The sequence below is a fragment of the Anguilla anguilla genome, chromosome 7, assembly GCF_013347855.1.
Source record: "Anguilla anguilla isolate fAngAng1 chromosome 7, fAngAng1.pri, whole genome shotgun sequence".
NCBI classification, from domain to species: Eukaryota; Metazoa; Chordata; class Actinopteri; order Anguilliformes; family Anguillidae; genus Anguilla; species Anguilla anguilla.
The window spans coordinates 15,147,361-15,161,877 of record NC_049207.1 but is presented as its reverse complement, the minus strand read 5'-3'; the positions used below and the strand labels follow the sequence as shown (position 1 = coordinate 15,161,877).

Here is a 14,517-nt window from a genome sequence, read left to right as displayed (position 1 = left end):
AGGGTAATGTTCTAGTTTTCCATGTCTTAGATTTAAAGGAAGGAATGATTGCGGAAACCTTGTGTGTACAGTTCCCCTTGTGCAAAAACACAAAAAAAACAAAATTCCATTTCTCAGGCTTAGCCGTGTCACAGATGTGTTTGGCTGAATAGGCAAACAATCTGTTTCAAACCAAACCAGGCTGTGTAATGCAAATACGCCAAGAGCAAGATTAAACAATGAACAATGGTCTTTGTTGGATAGTTCTGCATCTTTCCACTTTGCTGGACGTTGAGCTGTTGCCTTGAGCAAACAACTTGTGGCATCTGACCTGCAGCTCTCGAGAGAAGATAGTGACCTCATCTGGATACTTGTAATGGAGGTAAACAATAGAGACACTGCTGAACAAATAGCTGTAGAAAGTGAGAAGGGTAAACATTCTTAGGTAAACAGTTGCCTGATTTGCACACAACTTTCCGGAAGATCTTCCGAGGTGGTCCTGCCGACCCGCAGGCCACTGCTGACTAGCCCATTCATACGCCCTGGCAGAATAATGATCCTCTGTTTCTGGAGGCCACAGTGTCACCGTCATCTCAGGATGAAAAAGAATCCAGTTCCTGTTCATCTGGGTGGTGGAGAGAAAGCTATTGATCTTCCATTTCGGGGGCTAAGGGGTGGTCCAACTTGAGTTTGTCCTCAACCTTGGACTTGAGGGGTTTGGATCCTCAGCCAGATGCAAGCTCGGAACGATCATTGGGAGTAAGGCAAGACGTTCAGTAGTTCCCCTGCAGCTGCCTGTGTGCTTTTGGATGTGTGCCAAGCAAGCCCTGATCACCTTCCCAGGCTCCCCCCTGAGTCATACAGTGAAAACGGGGGCCACGGATGTGTGGCTCCACACCCTCAGATGGAGCAGAGGGACCCGATGCATTTGGCACAGGTGCCATTTTGGCAGATGTGATTTATCCAAATGCATCAGTCATCTCACGGCCCTGAAGTCAGATCGGGCCTGCAAAGAGCATTGTAACTATATCTATTATTTTTCCTCCTCGAGTCTCAGGTTTCCTCCAATGGTACATCTTCAGTGGTAGATGTTCAAAAGAAATTTCTTTGTAAATGTAGATAAATGTAAAAAGGGGCCTTTATGACTATTTGCTCTTAAACAGCAGGCTATTTATGTGCGCAGATATGCTTATTAAGTAGAACTTTGAATCTCCAGGCACACTACCTTTTATATGAATGGATCAGTTAAACAATGTCCCCTTGCACAAATGGCAAAACTCTGTTCCCAGTGAATAATAATGCGTGTGTCACTGTAATGTCCCAAAAAGTATTACATTAAATAACAAAACTAGACTTAAGGAATTAATTCTCAATTTAGCAGCACCATTATGCACCCTCAACTAAAGAGATGTTCAGAGATGTTCGCACCTGCTCCCACTTCATCCAAACTTGAAGGCTGTCTGTGGTGGGAAATAATTCACTTCATCTTAGCAAAGGCATTTAACCATACACATTTAGCACTGCTAGCTTACAGAACTCATTTTTGTGCAGTTGTTTTGTCCAAGTCGTAATACCAACCATAAGAAACATGCCTCCGATTACCCATGCTGTGAATATCAAGTGTGCAGAGTCATTAGGGATTCTACTCTCTTACCGTTCCACTAAAGGACAGGGTAATTGATTTCAGCATGGAAGATGCATACCAATTCCAGGCAACATGCACGAGATCACACTGTTCTGTTCATCTGGAAAACAACAGGGACGAGTCTCACTTCCATTTTGAGAACATTCAGCAATAATTTATTTTCATAATCTCAAGAACCACCAAGTTTTCTCATCTGGAAAAATTCATTATCGGTTGCCAACAACACAGTTTGAAAAAATGTAAAGTTACTATACAAATTCTTAATAGAAAAAAAGAATAAATTAACAGCGGAATTTGTTTCTCGTTACAATTCCACATTTTCTTTCTTCTACAACATATAGCTTTTGTTTGGTTACAGTCGAACAGAACCTAACAAAATCCAGATACATGCTGTACTGTCAGATGGAGGGAGAGTTTTAGTTTAAAACTAAAGTCCTTCATTTTGCACAACTTATATTAGGATTATTGATGACAGTAAAAGAAATTCCACACCTCATTCTGTAGCACCTGAAAGAGTTGTTACTATGCCTGAACTAAAATCTAATACGGATTTACCTAAAAAATAACTGGACATCAATAAAACAACGGTCAATGGTTTTTTTTTTTTTTTTAAAGACAGCCTGCCTTCCACTGCTGTAAATGATGACAGATGTGTTAGTTAATTCTTCTTTATATATAAAAAGTTACTTTTATTCTGAATAAATACAGCAATGCTGTGATGGTGAATAGGTAGAAGGTACAACACAGTTTTGGGTTTGATGATCATAAATTACCACAGGGTTATGGAGACAGAATGGTCCTCCCTCAAGAAGGGCACTGTTTAAAATTGACAGCCACTTTCAGTGATTTGTTCCAGGATCCACAATGTACCTGTGTAACATGCTTTGGAAGAAACAGGAAATGTCCTTCTTGGGCACTGAATGGGACCTCTTCATTTACTACACTTGGAATGTCAGTAACACACCAATATAGTGTGAGGGGCTAACATGTTAAGGACTTCGACAATAATCTGGGAATCTGTGGACAAATGGGACTGAACAGTGATACGTTTACAATTCATACTCTCACCATAATTTAGTCTGCTCAGAGATATTCCTTTGAGCTTCAAACTCTGAATTCTAACTGAAATTTGAGGCCTGCCACATTCTCAGATTATCCTGGTTACATGTTCTGTATTGCTACAGCAACCCTTTAGTCTGTACAGACCTGTAGGGAAGGATAACCCTCCAGTCTCTTGTATCTCTACCAAACACTACTCGCAACCCCCATCACCACACATCATATAATGTCAACCATTTTGATTGGCAGAAAGGTGTGCTTTATAATACGCATTTAGTTCCTAAAATATAAATTCAATGCAAGTGTGTACATGTGGGGGAAGGAAAGTCAGACGTATGGCTTCCACATATCTCTATTTTATCCTGTTTTGTATAGCTGATGCTATAAAGAACCTCCACCAAGTCCAAATGTAATGGCAGATAGCTCAACACGGTGGCGTAAAACCCTGTTTTCAGTGGAATATTACCACAACTGAAGTAATGAAGCAAGATATTTTTTACAACAGCTCAAACCCAAGTAACTTCTAATATATCACAGACCCCCACCCCATATATCAAGTCCCTCAGCTTTGTTTTAAAACAATGATACAAATGCATTGTCTCTGCAGAAGTGCATTTTTCCAGATACAAAAATGTGCTATTTTCTCTATGTGGAGAGAGAGAACACAACGCTGACTATAGCAGAGGTAGCCAACCCTGGTCCTGGAGTACTCCTATGCATGTTGTTTTTTGTTCCACCCAATCTTTTGATTAATTAAGGTTTTTGAAATCAAGTGTTTTAGTTTCACAATTTTTTTCTGAAACAGATTTTCACAGTCTGGGTTTGGCTCATTTCTATTTGTTTCATCATTTAACTCTTCATTTTCCATGAATGGTTTAGTTTCCAGTACGAGATGTCCACACTTTCAGAATCTAGGACTCAGAATCTTTGGTTACAATACTAAATGTAACCAAAAGCATTTGTTGCCTGAGAACTGATCTCACAGATTAAAGTCCTTAAATGAATATGGAATATTCATTACTTTGAACATTAATGTTTGACATAAAATTGCAGGACCAGAGTTGGAAATCCCTGGACTGTAGTATATTTTAAACAGTGAAATATCGTTGACCCTCAGACTGTTCTCTTACAACAATATGCTATTTGTGCAATAACATCTGCTGATGAAATCTGGATAAGGCGTAGTAAATCAGCATGCATTGATGATCTCTTAATGACAGCACCCTGATAGTCCATCACAGTCTTTCCAATGTTCAGTAAAAAAAAAAAAAAAAAAGACAGCCTTGTTTTCAGTGAGACATAGTGCAATCTGAGATCACTGAACACTGGGGTTTACTGTATGAAAACTTCCTTAGCAATGATGAACTGAACGAACAAGAGGTATGGATTAGGCTAGCATTTGTGGGGTTTATTGCCCCAATTGTAGTTAATATCATTTAACCAGAAGTGATGTTAAAGTGACCACAGTAGCATAAAGAATTTTATTCTACCGATACGTCTTAATGCAAAATCTCTTAAGTCTTTCATTTTCTTTCAAATCTGAGCATTTCGTGTTATTAACATTACTGAACCAAGACCTAATTGTTGCAATAGCATGCCTTGTATTCAGTGCACCTCCGTTCATATTCCCAAGGGCTTCGATCAGAGAATGCTTCAACAACCTTTTCAGGTTGTGGCTACATTGCAGGTTATGTTGCAGTTGCGGTGGCCAATAAACCAGGCCAATAAACCACTGGTAAAATACGGACACAAGCTGTACTTGATTGCTGGCCACTGCACAATGAGGCTGCGGCTCAAAAATGTGGCGCTGTGATTGGTAGGACACAGGTGGAGAAAACGCGACCTCGTGTCTACCTGCATACTGAGTACTTATAGGCGGTTAGCACTGTTGGCTCATTGACTTTCTGCTGCATGGCTGTTTACAGGCCACACAGGTGATAGAGCACCATAGTGGACTGGCACTTCTGTTGATCCGGAGTGAGAACTTGGGCACTTATGACACCCTGAGACAAGGATCCTCATAAGGGTACCTCTCACCGCTAATCACCCGCTAACACTGGACTCTAAACAATCTAATTAGTCACTACATTGGCATCTGGACCACTGTGCAAACGCTGAGATCTGAGGTTCTGAGATCTGATTGGCCAAATCTCTCCTGGCTGTAGACAAATACCAGAAACTCTTTAAAAAAAATGCAGTCTCATCTTACCAAATTATATGTGTGGGGTCACGTGACAGGAAAGGCATGTAGAAAGGGTTTGAGTGACACCGAAACATTTAAATGAAGCGACAGTTCCAGCGATCCCAAGAGAGCTGGAGACGCAAACGTACATTGACGCCGTTCCTCAGTTTTGTGCGGTTTCAGTGGGGGAGGGATTCACCGTGCAGTGCCAGGAAGGCAGTCACGCAAAGTCAAACAGATCAGTTCCGGCAGAAACATTACCGTTACGGCTAGGGAATCCAGCACTGGAGGGGAGGGGGGGGGGGTGTCTGGACCATGCTGGACACTGTGCTGTTTAAAAGCTGGTGCTGCTTAAAAGGATTGGTCAGGGTCAACCTCCATCAAATCCTGCGTTCCTTTAGGAGAGTGGATCTTTGGTAGTGGGAGGGGCTCAGGAGATGCACTGTGGCGGACAAAGACTTATGTGGGGATACTCCAACAGGGGGACGCTCACACAACATCCAAGAGGAAAACTCCTCCTTAAAAATTGTTTGAGATTTTCAAGAGATGGCAAAAATCTGTCTTTGCAGCTATTTTTTTAAGGAAACAAAACAAAAAACTAAAAAAAATTAAAAAACATGTATTGGTCTGTTACAAGAACCTCCATTTCAACCCATATTTTTTCCAGATCCTCTGGTTCGGGCTGAGGAGTTTCCGGAATGATGAAAGAGTGTGCTGTCATTGTCAAAAAAAGAGAGAGGTTAATCCTGGTTGAGCTAGACGATAGGCTCACTCTGCAGTATGGAGATATCAGTATTGCGCTGGAGATGGATTATGTCTGAGCGATCAGACTTGTGGCTTTGTGTCACAAACTCCCACAGTGGTTGGAAGGTTCCGGTTTGTGCATACAGCGGTTGCTGTGGGCTTGTTGGGGGGACTTGGTGCCCACCAGTAGGTCTGGGGCCTGGCTCACGGTGCTGTCCAGTCCTACGGGGCAAAGGGTCCCAGAGTCCCCTGCTGTATGAGGGGAGGGGGAGGGGTCGAGCCCACAGCCCAGCGCTGGGCATGGGTGTGATAAGGGGGGGGGGGGGGGGTGGTGCTTCCAGAGGAGGGCTGGTCTGGGGGAAGTTCCGCCCACAGACTCACAAGCCCGGAGGATGCTCGTGTGAGGGGTTGGAGGTGGGGCGACAGTGGTGGGGGGGGGGGTCAGACCAGTGTCCCCGGCTTAGCCTTCTCTCGTCCATACCACTGGACGTCTGCCAATTCCGAGTACAGAGGACTGTCCAAGAAACATTTGTCGTTGTATGAGCTGGAAATTTGGAAAGACACAGAAACAGTTATGGCTGAGGAACTCCACATTCTGTATACCTTGCCTCAGTCTTCTCACATGGTGGATCATAGACCAGGAGACTCAGCTCTGATTAATGGGATGATGATGATATACACCAGTATGTTTGAATCCAATAAAATTTATACCATACACCACTGCCTCCACTGGGACTCCTGAAAAAATTATAGCTCATAGTCTCACCACCACCTTATTCTCTCTGTAGGAAATATTACATACTCAAGAGTCCCATACACTATATATAAAAACATAACAAAAGCTGATTAATATAACAGGCTGTGGAGTGCATCTCTAAACGTTTCAGGCTGGTGCAATAATCAAGGACAAACACACAACTGCACATTGATTCACCTGTGGAGACATGAAGCTAAACATTCAGAAGCAGTTGGAAGACTGCAGGCAAGAGAGAGCAAGAGACAGAGGACTCGACCGCATTTGACAAGGCCGGCAACTGCACAGACGCAGGCCGGGTGCATGCTGGGAGATTACGGGCACAGGGGAGGGGGCCCGTACCGTACCTCTATTCGTCAGTGCTTTGGTGGGCTGGAGAATGAGGTCGGTCCTCAGTAGTAGGAGAGCTTCCTGCCGTGCCTCTGGACCCAGGGCAGCAGAGGGAGGCGCAGTGAGTTAGTGAAAGGGCAGGAACAGCAGAGAGGTTAGAGGAGGTTAGCGCAGAATGGTTAAGAGCTGGCAGTTCCAGCAGAAGCCTTTAACGGTGCAGGGGCAGAGCAGATGGAGGCTGTTACACGAGATGAGCTGACGGTTTTCTGTAGAAGATGCTGGAACACCTAAAGCGCTACGCCAGGGAGTTTGCAGTCTCATCTGAGAAGGGCCGGAGTGGGTGCTAGCCTTTGTTCTAGCACAGCACAGCAACACCTGTCTGAACGAATCAACTAATCATGGTATTTAATCAAGACTGATTAGTCCAATAAGGTGTGTTATTGCCGAGATACAAGGCAGAACATTTCAGACAAATGAAAAGTGACGCGTGTGCTTAATGATGGCTGACCTAGGATCAGTTTTGATCTTCAGCACATGGGTCTAGAACATACACTAAATGGCCTCTCTCTCTCTCTCTCCTGGTTTCTACTTCAGTGCTATTAATTGAATTTATTGCTGCGTGCGCATAAAAATATACATGCATATTGTTGAATAAGTGCGGCGTGACTGGATTAAGCCATGATTGTGACTGCATGTAAGAAGCAGGGCAAGGGACCACTAGAGCCTTTCAGGTATTAATCCCAAATGAGCAGGGCTATGTGAAAGAGAGGAAGAGAGGAAGAGGGAGTGAGTGAGCAAGCAAGGAGAGAAAAAAACAGTGAGTGAGAGAGAGTGAAAGAACGGAGCTTGCGAGATAGAGGTCTGGGGGGAGTTGGGGAATGGGGGGACCGAGAGAAAGAGCCAGAGGAGAGAGGGCTGGAGACTCACCCGCTCTGCCAGCTGAGGATGTGCTGGGGGCTGCAGGGGGGCGTGGCGGCCAGCTCGCTGGACGGGGTCGCGCTCCGCTGGCTCTGAGGCGAAGCAGCTGTGGACACACACACACACACGCACACACACGCACGCACGCACGCACGCACGCACGCACGCACGCACGCACGCACACACACACACACACACACATACACATACAGAGGGGTTAGATGGATTCTTTGCGAGACTGCTTAATTTAAGATATAAAATTAATTAATTGGACAGCAGGGTAGTATAATGGGTATGGAGCTTGTCTTGTAACCAATAGGTCACAGGTTTGATTCCTAAGTAGGACACTGCCGTTGTACCGTTGAGCAAGGTACTTAACCTGCATTGCTTCAGCATAGATCCAGCTGTATAAATGGATGCAATGTAAATGCTATGTAAAAAGTTCTGGACAAGAGCGTCAGCTAAATATCTGTAATGTGCAGTAATGCAGTAAAGCTACTTGGGTGGAGTGGAAGCCCTGATTAATGGACTGTTCTTGTTATTCTTCACTGCTGTGGGATGCTGGAGAAAGGCACAGTGCATCTGTCCTATGTGCCCAGAGGAAGGAGGCAGACCCTCACACCAGCTCCTCAGAAACACTTGCCATCACTCTCCATCAGTTATTCATTGAGCCGGCACCCTTGTCAAACGCAGCATGCATTTTTCATTCTGTTTATGCCGCGTGATATATTTACTGCCACTTCAGGTGCGGTGCCTTGCCCGACAACACAACAGCATTAATGAAAAACAACACGCGGGCTCTCCCTGTGCCTTTGTTAGGGATCACTTTGTGTTTGGCTGAGGATTTTCCCCAATCAATTTCACTGGCAACAGATGTGATTTGACATCACGACAATAATATGCAAGAATCTGAAAAATTGAGTGTAATTATTTACATTACCCTTGAATTTAATGCATTTGGCAGACGCTCTCATCCAGAGCGACTTCCGATTCATTCATTCGTTTAACATCCCACCTTTTATACAGCAGGATATTCAGTGAAGCCATTTAGTAACTTCCTACAATGGCATTGCCCCTCCTGGGAATCCAACCTATAACCCTGAAGATGCAAGCCCAGTTCTCTAACAACTGCCACCCCTAATCATTTAAAAATACAAGCACATTGAAAATAACACCGATTTGATATGATTTGAATATTGACATTCAGCATAATGTTTAAATAACATTTACAAAGCAGTTATCTATGGGAACTCAACTAAACAGCGTAAGATAATGGTATATATTTTATATTAAAAAAAAAAAAAACCTTCATATATCGTCTCTCTTTAAGCGATGCTAAAAGCCTTTTAAATGTAGCTGCTGACAAAATACTTCATGCAGGTGTCAGACAGTAAAAAGTTGGCACATCGAGAGGCTTAAAAAAGACTGCACTGAAGACACAAGGCACAGTTGTCAATCCCAAATTTCGACATTTCTGTGACCCGGTGCAGGTAGTGTAGTCTGTGTGTCTGTCGGGCAGTGTGCATGTCCTCAGTGATAGTTTTCACTGGCTGCGCTAGGACTCCAGCGCTTTCTCAGCTGTTAAACTGACGTGCTCTTCCACTGGAGAGAACAAAGACTCAGTGTGCAAGCTCCTCTTGGGGAGAAGGGCTTTGTTCCTGTGATTTTACTCTCCGGTTACAGGAGCCTTCACTAGACAGACAGTCTCCAGCACACGCAATCCTCACATGTCCCTGTTCTTTAAAGCACCATGACGGGACACGCTAGCAGGAACGTGCTCCAGTGGGCTGTGGTCTACACACAGGCATACGCGAGCGCACACGCGTGCACATGCACACACACAACAGGACAGGCATTTCAGCGGAGGGGGCTCACCTGAGGAGGCCTTGGCCTTCCTGATGCGCCCGTGTCCCGCGGCGCTCTGCAGCGTCCCGTACTGCGAGCCGCCGTCCGAAACGCCGGACCCGCCCTGCTCCCTCCTGCCGTGCTCCTTCAGCGACCCGGAGGAGCGCTGGTACCAGCACCTGAGCTCGTCCGAAACCGCCGTCCTGCTCACCCCGCCCCCGCCCCCGCCCTCCCGGCCCAAGGAGGGAGTCCGTACGATCTGCGAGCGGGACGGGGTCAGGCGCCCCCCGCTCCCCCCGCCCCCGCCGCCGCCGCCCTCGCCCCCCTCCTCGGCCCCGTGCCAGGCCTCGCGGTACATGCCGCCGGCCGTGTAGGAGTTGGAGGTCTTGAACTGGGCCTTGACGCTGTAGTGGCCCTCCTGGTCGCTCTCCAGGCTGCGCACCACCACCGGGGCGGCGCTGCCGTCCACGTACAGCGGGTACTCCTTGATGCGGTACTGCGAGGACGGCTGGCTCTGGCTGTGCAGGTAGACCCCGTGGTGCCCGCCCCCGCCGCCCACGCCGTTCTTGGCCGCCAGGTTGGGCATGCTGCCCGAGTTGGAGGAGCCCAGCTGGCCGGCGGACTTGTGGCGCTGGCGCTGGCGCTGCCGGGCCTTGGAGGGCGAGTCCTCGGCCAGGGTGGAGTAGTTGGGGTTGCCGGCGGACGAGGGGGCGGCGGGGTAGTAGTGCTCGGAGCTGGAGTGGCTGGCGCAGGACGAGCAGTCGTCCAGCGGGTCGGACCCGTTGCTGCTGCGCGTGCCCGGCGTGCAGAAGTCCGGGCTGCCCGTCTCGGGCTCCGAGCCCAGCGGCTTGCCCTGCGACTCCAGGCTGGAGCTCCGGTTGCGGAAGTGCTGAGCCAGGCTGTGCAGCCGCGTGGGGCTCAGGTCCACAGACCTGCAGCAGGGAGAGAATAAACTCAGATCAGTTATGAGAATGGGTCACACACACATACACACACGCACATATACAGTATATAACAATATACATTTAGAATACATAAACGCATTATTTTTACTGAACATGACGGGAAAACCATTTTTCTCTCTACATCAAGGATGTTTATGACCCTTATCCATATTCACTTCCACAGATGAAGAAAGGGATGGGATACCGTTTTAACACAACTGTTCACTATGCTGTTAAAACCACGTTCTGTTACAGCGGTCGGGGGCGGTGGCTGACCTGGTGGAGTGGACGTAGTGCGTGGCGCGGGTCCTCAGGTCAGGGGTGGAGGGCATGCTGGACTGCGAGCTCCAGTGGGGGAGGGTCCTGACCGGGCTGCTCTGCAGGGAGGAGCTCCCTCCGGCCTCCGAGCAGCTCCCCGTGCTGGGGAACCTCCTGTGGCTGCTGTGGAGGAGAGACACCCCTCAAAAACAGCACTCCTCTACCACACTCTAAAGCATACAGTACCTCTGGGAACCAAGAGCGATTGGTTGAACCAATGAAGACTTGAAAAGGGCCACTGCTTTGAATGTGCATGGTACGTCCAACTGAGTAAGCATGCTCTGAAACAGTCTTACATTCTTTAGAATTCTGCCCATTTTAGAAATTTTAGGAAATACAAACTCCCACCCTGATGAGGCATGCTATTGGACAGCCAGGGCAGTAGTACAGTACATGGCTGCATTGTTGGTGTTCATTGGTAATCCTCAGTGTGGACCTCCACCATATGACCTGGCAGCACTGGACACCAGCAGAACTCCCGCATGGTGCGGACCGGGTCGTACCCGTGACCAATGGCGGACGCACCTGGAGTGACCGTGGGAGGAGCGCTTCTTGACGCGCTCGTAGGGCTCGTCCAGCGAGGACTCGCTCCACTTCTTGGGCTTGATGGGGGACTTGTCGTAGTCGCTGCGCTGGTAGTGCAGGTGGCGGAGCCCCTCCAGGGACTGTGGGGGCGGGGGCCGGCCGTGGGAGGGGGGACGGGGCGGCAGGCCCCTGTGGGGGGAGGCGGCGGGCGAGAAGGTGACCGTCCCCTGAGAATCGTCTGGGAAACACAGGAAAGGCCTCCCTCAGTACTTTGGGAACTCTCAAAGCGTGTAAATTAACATCACATTATGAGCTAGTCGTGTGTCACACTCGAGCGCGAAATGAGAAAAGCAGGTTGTTCCAACATGAAAGATATGTGTGACACTCCAGCAGCTTGTAATTCAACCCTGTCACAAATGCCCTAAACACATCAATTCATAACATTGAACTGCTATGCTCTTAAATGGTGCTCTTAAATAACTTAAATATGACTACTATACTGACTCTGAAGCCAAAAATAACACAGCAGAATCCTCAGTCAATACTGCTGTCTCTCTCACTGTCTCCTTCCCCCTCGTTTTTCTCCAAACCTCTTCCCCTCACTGATATGCATACAGCGCTCTTTGTGTGCATGAACTATGCCTTCTGTATCCACAGCAACAGCTACATTTACTTGGTCTAGAAGGGCAATTAAGAGTGGGTGTCGACAGGGTCAGCCATAAACGGCACTGAGAGCACCATCATCAAAATGGCCGATCGGATCGGCGTACCGTCGTCGAGGACCAGAGCGTCTGACAGGGAGCTGTCTTCAGAGCCGAGATTCGCCTCTGTGAAGAAAAAGGGGGGCGTCAGAGCAGCTTGCAGAACTCAAAGGCTGAACCAAAACCGATTCTGATTTTCTCATTACATCCTGAATGTACTCTCTGTTCTCCCTCTTCCACTGCAAATACAACAATGATGTGGCTCAGGAGCAACATTCTACCAACAGTACACTTCAGATGCAGTTTATATAGCAACTGAGATGGATGGAAAAAGGTGACAAGGTCAGCAGTCTGTGATGATGGTGCCTGCTTTAAAACTGCCTTACTTATATTATTTATATGTTTATGATGAAGTATAAAGTACTAATGGACAAAATACATCTATATTTACTACCAGCTGGGGATGTTTTATTATTCCAAAGGGAAGTTTAGTCATTTGGCCAAATACTGACAACATAATGGGCAGAATGCGTATTTACCATATTCATACACACACTGTGAATGTCATTCTCACACAATTAACATTAGCGCTTGATTGGAAAGAGCTAACTACGATCCACAACAGCGTATGGCTTTAATAGGTTTTCTAATTATCTAGCTTCCCGGAGTATGAAATGAGATTGGCAAGTGAATTTCTTTTTAAAGTCTTTCAAAACTATCCAAATGTTACCCTGTTGTTTATCGTCTTCCCTTGTGCATTCACAGAAATATCACTCAATAACAGCCTTTCACTTTCACTGATTTCATCTATGAGAACAAAGCCAGGATACTGCCATTCTATTATTACTGTGCCTGTAGCCTGTGTTATATAAATCACCCTGACATTTTAAAAGAACAACCTGGGAAGAATAAAAACATTTAAAAGTACACATTTAAAAGTTTGCCTGGAATATGAGTATGGAGGTTTATAGGACTGCGAATTCATCTTTGAAGGCTAGATTCCATATTAAGCAAATGGGGCTTAAATTGAAAACACAGAAGTTTCCGTTAAGCTAGTGTTTCTTTGTACTGCTCACTATAGTCACCTGACCAATCAGAGCAAATACCTTCTGTCAGGAGGCCAATTGTTACACAGCACTAAAAATAGACTCAGATTAGATTAGTGTGACGCACCTGAGCGAATTGGACTGAAAAGCACTGAGCAGTTATGGAATGAAACTCTGGATTTTTTGTTTCTATGGCAGTGTGGCCATCTGAGCCAGGGACTCACCCTCTATAATGAGCGATGCCCGCTGCGTGGGCTTCTTGCCCGTGCGGACACGGTGCTCGTTGATGGCGTTCTCGATGTCCTGCAGCTTCTTGAGGGCGTTCAGGTAGGAGGTCTTCCGCTGCTTCTTCAGCTTCTTGCTGGTGACGTGGGGGTCGCTGGCCAGCCGCCGCGCCGCCTCGGTGATCTGCGACTGGATGGCGAACTCCCGCTCCAGCCTCTCCAGCTCCTCCTCCTGCCACAAGCACACAGACACAGACACACACGTATTAACACACACTAGCCTTTTACTGTAAATGCACATGCTTTAACGCACTACTGCCCTGTACATACCTGCATATCGGTGTTATGACTAAAATTCCTGTGTGGAATGCTGATGTTTTTCTTCTTTATAACATTAACAACATTTATCTAAAACATATCTCACCATATCTTAAATGGCTCACAAGTACTTCTAAAAATATCCTGTGATATCACAGACGTCTCTAATTCCACTGCCATTTTTTTCTAAAACAAAGGACTGTGATTGGGGGAGGGGGGACGGGGACAACTGGGCTCGTTCTGGGATCTCCGGCCCTCTCCCGCATCCAAGAACCACAGGTCAGTGACCTCAGCCCCGGGGCAGAGGCCCAGGGCGAAGGAGGAGCCGAACGGTCCTCGGGGTTGAGCTCCGCACAGAACGGCAGCGGAAAAGAACCAGCGGAGAGCTCTCGGAAAGGTAGGCGCGCTCATAAACGGGATTAGGTCACACGCGAAAGGGCTATCTCACGCGACTGGAATCCCTCGGACCAGCACTCCCTGCGTGCGCTCGGAACACGGTCTCCCACGCCGAGCGGATAAATGTCTGCCTTGCTTCAGCTCGCTGTTCATAACAGCGCATTTGGCTATAAGCTGGGTAGCAACAGATCCCTCTGTTTCTGTTAGGCAATCACAATATCACTCCCTTGGCTTTGTTTCAGTGCACACAAAACCCACTACTGCCACTTCCCACGATAAACATGAGGCTGCCTATTTTTAGACAGCAGACACAATTGTGGAAAGAGTAGGTAACAATGATTATTTAAGATTCAAATGGGCAGGACAATGAATCAATTCATGGTTAAGGATAAAACAAAATTTTTATTATTCAAATATTTCAATTAGCAAAGATTAAAAAGAAACTGACCCAATTTTAAATGTCATGATATTAAACAACAAGAAAGATGCTTAACATTTTGTTTCAGACAGTGAATCTGGAAAAGAAAAAGATGGGTATGAAATATTCAAATATCAAATTATTGGACGTGCACATACTTCATCACAGACC

At 46.7% G+C, this 14,517-nt stretch overlaps 1 protein-coding gene across 13 annotated transcripts in view; it reads right to left on the bottom strand.

Moving 5' to 3' along the window:
- Window positions 1–1,751: 1,751 nt before the first annotated feature.
- The window catches only part of LOC118231657 (FERM domain-containing protein 4A-like), a 149,044-nt gene continuing 136,278 nt past the window's right edge, over window positions 1,752–14,517 (bottom strand). For 8 of the 13 annotated variants that reach the window (XM_035425690.1, XM_035425691.1, XM_035425688.1 and 5 more), the window contains exons 17-23: window positions 13,215–13,446; window positions 12,014–12,070; window positions 11,244–11,481; window positions 10,677–10,841; window positions 9,487–10,388; window positions 7,621–7,717; window positions 1,752–6,153 (exon numbers count right to left, since the gene is read on the bottom strand). In XM_035425690.1, coding sequence (XP_035281581.1) covers window positions 6,051–6,153; window positions 7,621–7,717; window positions 9,487–10,388; window positions 10,677–10,841; window positions 11,244–11,481; window positions 12,014–12,070; window positions 13,215–13,446 — 1,794 coding nt within the window. In that variant the 3' untranslated portion in view covers window positions 1,752–6,050. Of the gene's footprint in view, window positions 6,154–6,710; window positions 7,448–7,620; window positions 7,718–9,486; window positions 10,389–10,676; window positions 10,842–11,243; window positions 11,482–12,013; window positions 12,071–13,214; window positions 13,447–14,517 lie in introns of all 13 variants that reach the window. The other 5 variants (XM_035425694.1, XM_035425686.1, XM_035425685.1 and 2 more) reach the window with 3 other exon arrangements.